The 10,119-nt window shown below is 51.4% G+C and overlaps 1 protein-coding gene across 3 annotated transcripts in view; it reads right to left on the minus strand.

Annotated features, from left to right (window-relative positions):
- Window positions 1-9,072, minus strand: part of NSMF (NMDA receptor synaptonuclear signaling and neuronal migration factor) — a 45,057-nt gene extending 35,985 nt beyond the window's left edge. For 2 of the 3 annotated variants that reach the window (XM_030231808.2, XM_030231806.2), the window contains exons 1-2: window positions 8,935-9,072; window positions 468-529 (exon numbers count right to left, since the gene is read on the minus strand). In XM_030231808.2, coding sequence (XP_030087668.1) covers window positions 468-529; window positions 8,935-9,041 — 169 coding nt within the window. In that variant the 5' untranslated portion in view covers window positions 9,042-9,072. The remainder of the gene's footprint in view (window positions 1-467; window positions 530-8,934) is intronic. The other variant, XM_050980890.1, reaches the window with a different exon arrangement.
- Between the last annotated feature and the right edge of the window lie 1,047 nt (window positions 9,073-10,119).

Below are 10,119 nucleotides of genomic sequence, written 5' to 3' on the forward strand. Positions count from 1 at the left end.
GGAAAATACTGACACATTAGCTAGCACATGTAGTGCCCTCATCTAGGCAAATCTCAGTTTAACCCTTGTTGAAGCAAACCCCTGGAATAAATCCAGATGTCACCTTTGCCAGCAAGGATTTACATCAGTGAACAGAATCTAACTCACCTGTTTTTGATACCCCAGTGAAAGCAAGACCTAGGAGTCACAAACCAGTGCAGAAGCCTTGTGCGGTGCAGTTACTTCCCAGCTGCAACTTCGGACATCAGCTGCAGGAGTGAATTTGTGACAGGGCACTTGTCCCCTAACTGAACTCATCCCCACAGCCCACCCAAACTGCCTTTTCTCCTTGGGGGCAACTCCTCCTGCCTCTCTGCTGCTGAGATCTCACTGTTCATGACAGATAAATAAATGTACTTTCATTCTAAGGCTATTAATCACAGGTGCAGGCACACATGGGCATAACCAAGGCACATCAGTTCTCTTACCTGAGCCATTTCTGCCTTCAGGATGGTTTTGTGAAAGGTATTCTCCAAAAGCTCTAGCCGCTCTGTGTCCCAGCATCAGGAGGCAGCCAAGGAGAGAAAGAGAGAGATTTGAGATGCTTAAAGGCCACAGAAAGAAGGAACAGTTCAAAACCAACAAACTGCTGTGCTCCTGCAGCTGCCATTCCCTCAGCCTCAGGTGATACCCATGGAAATTCACTGCCAGAGCAGAGAGGCTTCCTCATTACACACCAGGATTCCAGTGGTTCTGGTGGAACATCAGTGTTCCCCTGGCCAAAGTGGGAAACAGACCTGAACTAGAAATCCAGGACTAGTTCAGGCTTTAGCTTCTGCTATAAAAATGAAAAAATGGAATTGAAATGCACCTGCACGAAACCTGTGATGCACACAGGAACTGACTCACTGTCTCCAGGCCCCCTGAGTTAAGCTCCTCCTGATAGCCCAGGACAGGGGCATCTCCACCCCAGAGCAAGCCATCGTTTAGGCTCCTACAGGTCCTGACAGCTCCCAGCTGTGAGCCATCACAGCTCAGATATGGATGCTAATGCCCATTTTACCTACCTGAACCCTAAGTTCTCAAACCCCAGCTATGTCAGTATTTGGATTATTGGACAAGCTTATTTGAGAGTCACCCACAACCTCCCACAAAAGCAGTTCCTGCTTCTCTGATGGATTCCAGTCCTGTGAATGACTGAGATTTTACTGGAATATATTAAGAATCAAGCAAGCAGGGTGAGCTCAACCCTTATCACACATCCAGGCCTACATAAGAGAGCAAACCTATGAATATTCCAACCAGGGAAGAGTCTTCTGCTTGCAAGAAGACTTATTCCATGCCTTGACTAACTCACAGAGGAGTTAGTCAAGGCATGGAATACAGTAACCTCCAGACTCCAACTGCTAGGGCAGTTTGTAATGCCTGTGATTGCTATCCTGCATCTAACAGACCAGTGACTCAAGAGAGCCAATACCAGAGCCAGGTTTTCCCCAGGTTTGTAGAACAAGCTCTCCAAGGTCTGTAGCTGAGCTGCCACTGGGCAGCCCAGGGGGGAGACTGGCAAAGAGGGAGGTGAAACAGCCACCCACCTCAGCAAGCCAAGCTAAGCCAAGCAAACCAGAGCTGAGCACCCTCAGCCCTCAAACACATCAGCATCTCCTGGGGAAGGACAAGATTTGCTGCAACAGAGAAGACTCTCCATACCAAGGCATCACATCCACTGTCTTCCTCCTTCAGAGATGCTCAGCCTCAGAACATCCTCTCCAGTTCAAGCTGCTGCAAAAGCCTTATAATGGCCATTAAACATCTAAGTGGAAAATGGCTTTGACCGCCAAAACCACCTTCTGCTTTGCATATCCCAGCTTGTGTAGCCAGGATCTTCCCCACTGCTTTTATGCACCACCTCCCAGAGGAGAAAAGGTTAACAAGGCTCCAATGCACTTCCCAGAGTGACTCGGGCTGGAAGGAGTGGGAAGTCCATTTGTCTTCCAGCCAGCAACACAGGATCAATATGAACAATGAAGAAAGAGTAATTTAATCTTTCCAGGACTAAATTTCAGCACAGTCAAATGTAAAATGCTTTGGAGCAGCACAGCTGGAGCTGTGCAAGAAGAAAGGTTTAAGCTTCTGCATCTTTTCAGACTAACAGACAATGCTGAGGTTTTCCCTGTTTTTGGATTCCAGGTACAGCTCCAGGCTGTACCTTTAGACACTGGCTTGGGGTGGCAGCTGCCCAAACTGTCCCTCTCAGTGCCTAACACACCCAGAGGTGGTCACAAGGAGGCTCTGTCACATGGGAGGTCTACAATCAGCCCTCAATCACCAATGAGAAGAGCAAAGGGATGACCATTGTGGTTCACTCATCCAGGAAGTCAAGCACTTCATGGATACTCCTGGCACACTCAACCTTTCTGCCCAGGCAAAAAGCAAGACTTGATTCTGGAGTAACACACAAATGCAAAGCTGGGAACTGGAGTGTGGCTGCTTCAGGGAAGTGGTTGAGTCAAAATCCCTGGAAGTGGGGATGTGGCACTTGGGGACACTTGGGTTTAGTGGTGGTTGTGGCAGGGTTTGGTTTGCAGTTGGACTCATTGACCTTGGAGGTCTTTTCTAACCTTAACATTTCTATGATTTTAACATTAGACTACTCAGCTGCAAGAAAATTCTTGAGCTGCTCTTGTACTCCATCTCAGAGGTGGTTAAAGCTCAGCCAAAGCTACAGCTGATCTTGCACACCACCAGCAACAGCAAGGCTTTAATAAGAGAGCTGGGCATGAGATTCCAAGATCTCTTCCACCAAAACTTCTGGGACTCCAAGGCTTCCTATGGAAACGGCTGTCTTTGCAAGACATCACCAAAACCCTTCCCAAACAGGGCACACACTTAGACCATTGGGAAAAACTTTGAAGCTTCTCTTTTGCATTGGCAGTCATTCCATGAAGAAAAAAAAAATAGCAAGCAAGTTCTCAGGTAAATGATCAGTGAGAGAACATGGTGATTTACACAAAAAATGCTGAAATATGATGATAAATCTCTAACTAGTTCAAAAGCTCCACGAGTTCTAAATTCACCTGTCATTGTCTCCATTCATCTCTTTGCCTGTACCCGAAGCTGTTTTGTCTGTCTGAAAAATCTGAACCAACGCTTCACCTTTAGCTTGCAAACTAGGGGCTCAAAAAAACAGTACAAAGCATTTCCTAAGATCAAAATTGATAACTAGCTAATACAGAGCCAGAAAAGCACTGCTGCCCTCCAGCCCACCGTGTTCCATGGTGAAAACGGTGTCACCCAGTAAGAGCTCAAGCTGGAAGGTGCTGCAGTGTCTCTGACCTCACTCTCATTTCCCTAGGCAGAGGAGGGAGTAGGGTACAATCCCAGGTGCCAGAGCTCCAAGAGAACAGGTCATACCCAGAGATCAGGCCATATCCAGAGCTCTTGTGCAGGTCAGAAGCACTTCTGGGCATTGCTCAAAAGCACTGCTCCCTGCCCAGGCTGAGCCTGTAGCTCTGTCCTGGCTGTTCCACCCCATGGCTCTCAGACCCTTCAGGCCATCCCAAGAGCAAACAAACGTGGACACGCGAGCTGTGGCACACAGCTCCCCAGCCCCGGCGAACACAGAACAGCGTGCAGTGGGGGGTTTCCAGCCAATTACACCCAAAACTTCCCACTAATTACTGTGCCTATTATCTCAGTGGTTCCCTTCTACACTCCCGCCTCCCCAGTGCCATCGGCTTCTCCTTGGCTGTGCCTCAGCAGATCTCCTGCAGATGTCTGCACGTGCCCTTTGCCAAGGGGACTCTGACGGCCACACTTGCTCTAAAGGCTTCTTGCCCCTTGCCAAGCCTTTTGTGCTCCTCCCCTGCCCTCACAGTCACCTCAGCTCACCAGCACTCGCCTGGATCGTTACTGTGCCATTGCTCCGCTCTCCCTGCTACCATTGGCTCCATCACAGTAAAGACAGAGCACAATTCAAACAGATGGTAGCTGTTCTATTCATCCTATTCTTTTCTCTCTCTTTTATCTATTACCACCAGTCACACAATCAGACTTTTCTCTCAGCTCAGCTCTGCCTCCACTATCACTGCAAATGGAGTTCAAGCCCCCTCACACCACTGGACAGCACTGGACATAAACCCCTTCAACTGGGCTCTGAGCAGAGACACCTTGGAATAATTAAACTGCCAAGAGATGAAAAAGAAAACTTGTTTCACATAAATGAGATGAATACAAGGTGCTTTACAGCTCCACCGGCCGGTGAGCTATAACCCTGACTGTATGACACTGCAAAAGCTGCATACCAATGAGCAGGTAGCACTGAGAGGTGATCAGCTGATGACAGGACAAGTTTAGCCCTGACTCATCTGGAGAGAGGTTTTCATTCTAGTGGCAGAGCAGACCTGCATATCACACAGTCAGCACAGCTTGATTTAACAAAAGGACATCAAGCAGTGACCAGGGCTCTAGCACACTGTGCTGCTAAGCCTAAACAGCAAAGACAAGCCTCAGAAAACACCAGCATTTCCTCCAGCATTCCATCAGAAAGGCTCCAGGGAGGGAAGGAGGGACGGGGCAGCACAACACAGGCAGCAAAGGCAGCTGCCCTTCTGGGGGCATTTTCCAGTACTCACTGAGCCTCAGATGTCAGAGCTGGGCTTGGGTCTGGAAGAGAACTGTGAAGAGGCACAGACAGTCTAGACAGAGATTTGCTTGAAGGAACAAAGCAGCCAAATAACAAAGATCTCAATTACAATGTAATAAGCACAGAATGGCCTTCATGTCTCTGAAATAATCACATCAACAGGATAAAAGGGGCCTTGATGCACACAAGCAGCTATGAGAAACGGATGCACATTAATTTATCCACCAAACTGACACTTACAGAGTGAAGAAATGCAGATTGAAACACTCAGAGATACGGGAAAGACCTCAGATAACTCAATTTAGCAGCAAGCTAAGCAAAATCTGGACTATTCAGGAGTATTACATGGAAAAATAAAGAACACTCACCACCTTCTCATGCTCCTTCAGAAGTAATGCCCAGAGAAGTTGCAGCAGGAATCTGTTGTGACAGCATCTGACAGTGCTGCATCTCAGGCATACAGGAGAGAAGAGACCTGCATCATCAGGACCTACATCCTCCTACAGCAGCAATCTTGCTCTTGTCACCAAGCAGAGAAGGGAACACCTCCAGCACAGCCACAGTTAACAGCTCAGTCATTAAAGACTGGTGACACCTACGTTATTTAAGCCTAATAGTAACAATACCCTGACAAAAATTAGTTTTCCAAAATATCTATGTAGAGAAATGGTAGCTGGAAAATCTTAATTTTAAAATTCTCACACTCAGTAAAGATATAATGGATGTCAGCAATGGGTCTTAAGAGACTCCATTCTATTGGAGCAATTTATGGTCATCAAGTTTGGACATGAGAAGAGAGGAAGAGCAACAGAAGTTAAAAGAAAAAGACAATCAAACAGACAGTTCATACCACTCCTCAGATAATTCACAAGCAGAAAAGAAGAATCTAGACTCCATGAAGAACCCCAAGCTAAGCCAAAAATCACTCACGCATCAAGAAGCCTGGGATAAGGTACATGGTCACTTAACCTCTGCATTTCATCAATGAAAAATCCACCCTTTCACTAATGCCGTATTCAAAGCCACTCTTCATCTCTAGGCAGGAAGAGAGGGAGTGAGAACAAATTATTTTCCCTTTGTGGGCTATCCTGGACTAGATGTCAAGGTCATCAAGACAAGCCACACTCTCAATTCAAACATTTCCTGTGCTAATGACTGCAAGAAGAGATGGTTCTGGAACACCCAGCAAAAGCCTCATGTCTGTTTGCTCTCACCATCACGCTCTCCCAAAGAACAGCTGTAGGCCAGCACAATACAAAGCAGAGCTGCAGGAAAACATCTGTTTTATTGCCTCATTTGGGGGGCCAGTGTTTTCCTGCAGGTGTCAAAGGACCAAGGGCAATGAAAGTCCATTTCTGAAGGGCTTTGGTTCATCTGCACCCTTGAGAAAGTTCTGAGGAAGCCAAGGAGCACAGGTCAGACAGGCACAGCCCAGGCCTGGAGAGGCTGTCAGCAGAGGGGCAGCACCAAGGTCACCGCTCAAGGACAACTGCGTCAGCCCTGCCTTCGGCACTGGGGCCCAGGAGCTGCAGGACAATAAAAGCACACGCAGGGAGGGAACAATCCCTCCTGACAGGGAGATCTCACATCCCAGCCCTTCAGAGGCAATCACAGCAGCAGCACCAAGCCCTTCCTGGGCGTGCAGGGCGCTGCAACTCCCCCAGGAGAAGACAACCACGGAGACCAAAGTCAGCAGCATCGTGGGTGCTCTCCACAACGTTGGCACAGAGCAATTGTGTCCTTAGTTTGTAAGAAGCTACTTAAAAGACCCAGCACACAACAAGCTTCATGGAGCTTAATTAATGCTCTTGGGACATGAGACTCCCCTGAGTGGCTCTGCAGAGATTTTAATTTAACAATCTAGGGAGCCTGCACCTCCTGCCTGGATCCCATTACTCACACCAGCAAACAAGCCCTGTACCTTGCTCAGTAAAACAGCCAAGTGTGCGCACACACTCCAGCCACATGTAAGAAATACACACCATGGTCACTTGGACTTGCAGCAGAATTCCAGGAAATTATTTTTCTCTCTAAAGAGAAGTCATGACAAATATGAACAAGACAGAGCCCAGGAGATGCAGAGAAGTAATCCCAGGATCCCCCAGCTGCCTACACCCACAGGGCACATGACCACTGCAGCAGTGCTACCCACACAGGTGACCCAAGTGCCCAACCCTTGTGGGGTGGACAGAATAGTCTCTCTGTATCCTTACCCAGTGTCCTTGCTGTAGATAAGGATGTGGGAGATACATGGAGGAGAACCCAGGGCAGAGCAGAGGAGCTGTGTGTGATGTGCTCCAGGAAACCTTTCAGCAGGTGGGTCATTGCCACTGTACGAATTCTAAGCATGACAGAGCCCAAAGGAGCCATGCCTGGAGCAGTAGGATGGAGGCACATGGACAGCACCTGTCACCACCAGCACCTTCTCCATGCAAAGAGGCTCTGCAGGGAGCCCCTCTGCAAGTTCGCTGACCTCCTCAAATGATTTTTGGATCAGGCACCTGTCCTATGCCATAAAAGCACCTGTCCTATGCCATGGTCTACGTGACCAGACACTCCTCAAGGGCATTATGTCCCCCAGCCCAAACCCACTCATAACTTTTCTGGTCTAACCACCTTACTTCACAGAGACACCACAGAGCTCCCACAAACCTGTACCTGCATCTTGTCAGCAGGTATGAAGCAAACCAGAACCCCCAAGGCACCTCCTGGACTGCACAGTTGATAGAACCTGAGCAGCATCTGCCCACCCTGGTGTAGGCTAACAAGTCATTACGTTCAAAACACATTAGTCGCTCCCAAACACCCACACTACCATTTGAAATCCTACCAATTACTGAGTGTGTTGTTTGTGTGACTGCCTAATCCCACTCCCAGAAGCCCATCACAGCACTTATGGTGCTTTACGTGTCATTTCTGTATACGCACCTGGCTGACATCACCACAAAGAATCCCACTTCCAAATCTCTGAATGCCATGGAAAGCATTCATGTTTTCATTACTGGTTATGGACAGGGTGCAACAAAATGTGGGGAGAAGTTGCAGGCTCTGCTTGGAGAGCTTTCCCTCGAGATACTCCAGAGTTTGAATGATGGATTTCTTTACAACTCAGATGGCAAGGTACAGACAGCTTTGCATCTGTTCACTCCAAGCCTAAGGACTTCTCTTTCTTCTGAGCACAGCAGAGATGCAGTAATGTTGAGTTACAGTGAGGGGGGACTGAGATCTTTCAGCAACACGGATTGAGTTCTACACAGGACTCCAGGTTATTCCAATACAATTTTGTCTAACAACACAAAGAAGGTGTTACATAACACAGCTGAAAAGTTTAATTTCTCCCAATTTTTCCCCAGCAGCAAAGAGCCAGTCTAGCTGAAGCAGAGACAACAACAGACCTACTCCCTGGCACAGCTGTGCTGAAGAGCAGCTAAAAAGCTGTGCCAATGCCCCCAAATAGTCACCGGGTGACTGCTGTGACACTTGCACTGCAGCGTGGGAGAAGGGTCCTTTCATCTGGGAAAGGGCACTAAGGCAAAGCTCATCCCTGACAGCTTTTTAAACCTAAGTACCACTAAGCAGCAAATATTTTCTCGGATCTCCCATGCTTAATACTGAAAAGCACTGGGATCTGGCAGTGAGTGAAATACTACACTGTAGGACAAGCAATATAAAACCAGAACTGGCACAATATAGAAGCCAAACCCCCTAACTGGTCCATGTAGTGGCTTGGGACGCTGCCGGGGAGGGCAGACGTGGCGGCTTTTCCATTCAAAGGAGCGAGACCCCTTGAAGGAGGCTGCTGACTTTGCCCTCGGACACGCGCACGGCATTTCAGCAGAGGAGAAACCACCGGGCACACTGACCGCGCTTCCGAATTTCCGAAGATTATAAAGATCCATCCCTGACAAATCCACTTCTGACACGTTCTTTGCCGACCCAGCAAATAAAGCCCTGAGGGTGCTGTGGCCGGGCCGATGGCGGGGACGCCTATGGAGACAAGTCGCCCCTCCACAGGCTGAGGGTCGGCGGGGTGCAAGGGTGGCACGGCCGCCCGCTGCCACAGCGAGTGTGCGGCTGGTCTGGGGGGGATCGGGGCAGCCAGCGACAGGGACCCGCCGGCAGGTGCCACTCCCCAGCCCCGGGACGGCCCTGGGGCACAAGACCCGGCTCGTGCCCGCACCGGTACCTGGGCTCATCCCAGCGGTCTTGGGGCTCTCCTCAGCCCGGCACGACCCCCGAAGCGGCCGGGGGCGAGCGGGGTGCCGGCACCGCGGGGCCCCCCAGACACCGCCCGCCGCGTCCCGGGCACCCACCTCACTTTGGCCGCCACGGACGACATGGCCTCGTTCCTGAGCGTCTTCCTTTTGGACACGGCTGTGCCCATATTCGCGCGGGGGGACGCGGCCGAGGGAGCGCTCATCGCCGGGCCCCGCGGCTGCCCATGCCGGGGCGCGCCGCCGCCCCTCGCCGCCGCGCCGCCTCAGCGCCCCGCCATGCCAGCCCCCGGCCCGCGGCCCCGGCCCGCGCTGCGCTCCGCCGCGGCCGCTGCCGCCCCATTGACTGCGGCAGGAGGCAGTGAGGGAGGGAAGGAGAGAAGGAGGGACGAGCCCGCCCCGCCGCCCAGGAAGCGCCGCTATATTTGGCCAGCGGCACCTCCTCCGGCCGTCTGACATCATGGCCGGGGAAGGGGCGCGGGCGCCGCCTCAGGGGCCGGCGGGGCGGTGGGACCCCCGTATGGAGCGTGTGGGGCTGCAGCGGGATGAGGGAAAGGCCGGGAGACGCCTCAGGGGGCTGCAGCTCCTCCCGAGGGGCAGCTCCCATCTCTGCTCTGGGACAAGGACAGGAGCCAGGGCACGGCTGGGGCTGGGCCAGGGCACCTCAGGCTGGAGCTCAGGGCAAGGTTCTTCCCCCAGAGGGTGCTGGCACTGCCCAGGCTCCCCAGGGAATGGGCACGGCCCCGAGGCTGCCAGAGCTCCCGGAGCCTTTGGACAGCACTGCCAGGGATGCCCAGGGTGGGGTTGGTGGGGGGTCTGGGCAGGGCCAGGGGCTGGGCTGGGCGATCCTGGTGGGTCCCTTCCAGCTCAGGATATTCTGTGATTCCTTGGTTCTGCCTGAGGGGAATATTCAGCCAGCAGCTGTCAGACACGGCTGCAAGGGGAGGCCCGGGGGATATCTCCTTCCAGGCTCCTGTCAGGAAGTAGACGTGTGACCTGCAAAAAATATCCGTCATTTTGACACCAAACTGCAGCCTGCCTTTGACGGATCGGCTGAAAGGTTTCACACACGGTTTATTTTCCACAGCAAGGCAGCTGCATCCCTCTGCTCGTGGGGTGGACACGGTCATGAAGGTCAGGCTATTGGGTTTTGGACACGACAGCTCTGAAGGATTGACACACCACTGGCTTTGTCCCCTGAGTAGGTCACTGCTCCCCACTGTTGTCCCAGAGCAGCAGCACTGGAGGCAGCGGAGCCATGAGGGGGAGATGGGTGTTCAGAAC

Source organism: Serinus canaria, chromosome 17, assembly GCF_022539315.1.
Source record: "Serinus canaria isolate serCan28SL12 chromosome 17, serCan2020, whole genome shotgun sequence".
In the NCBI taxonomy this organism is placed as follows: Eukaryota; Metazoa; Chordata; class Aves; order Passeriformes; family Fringillidae; genus Serinus; species Serinus canaria.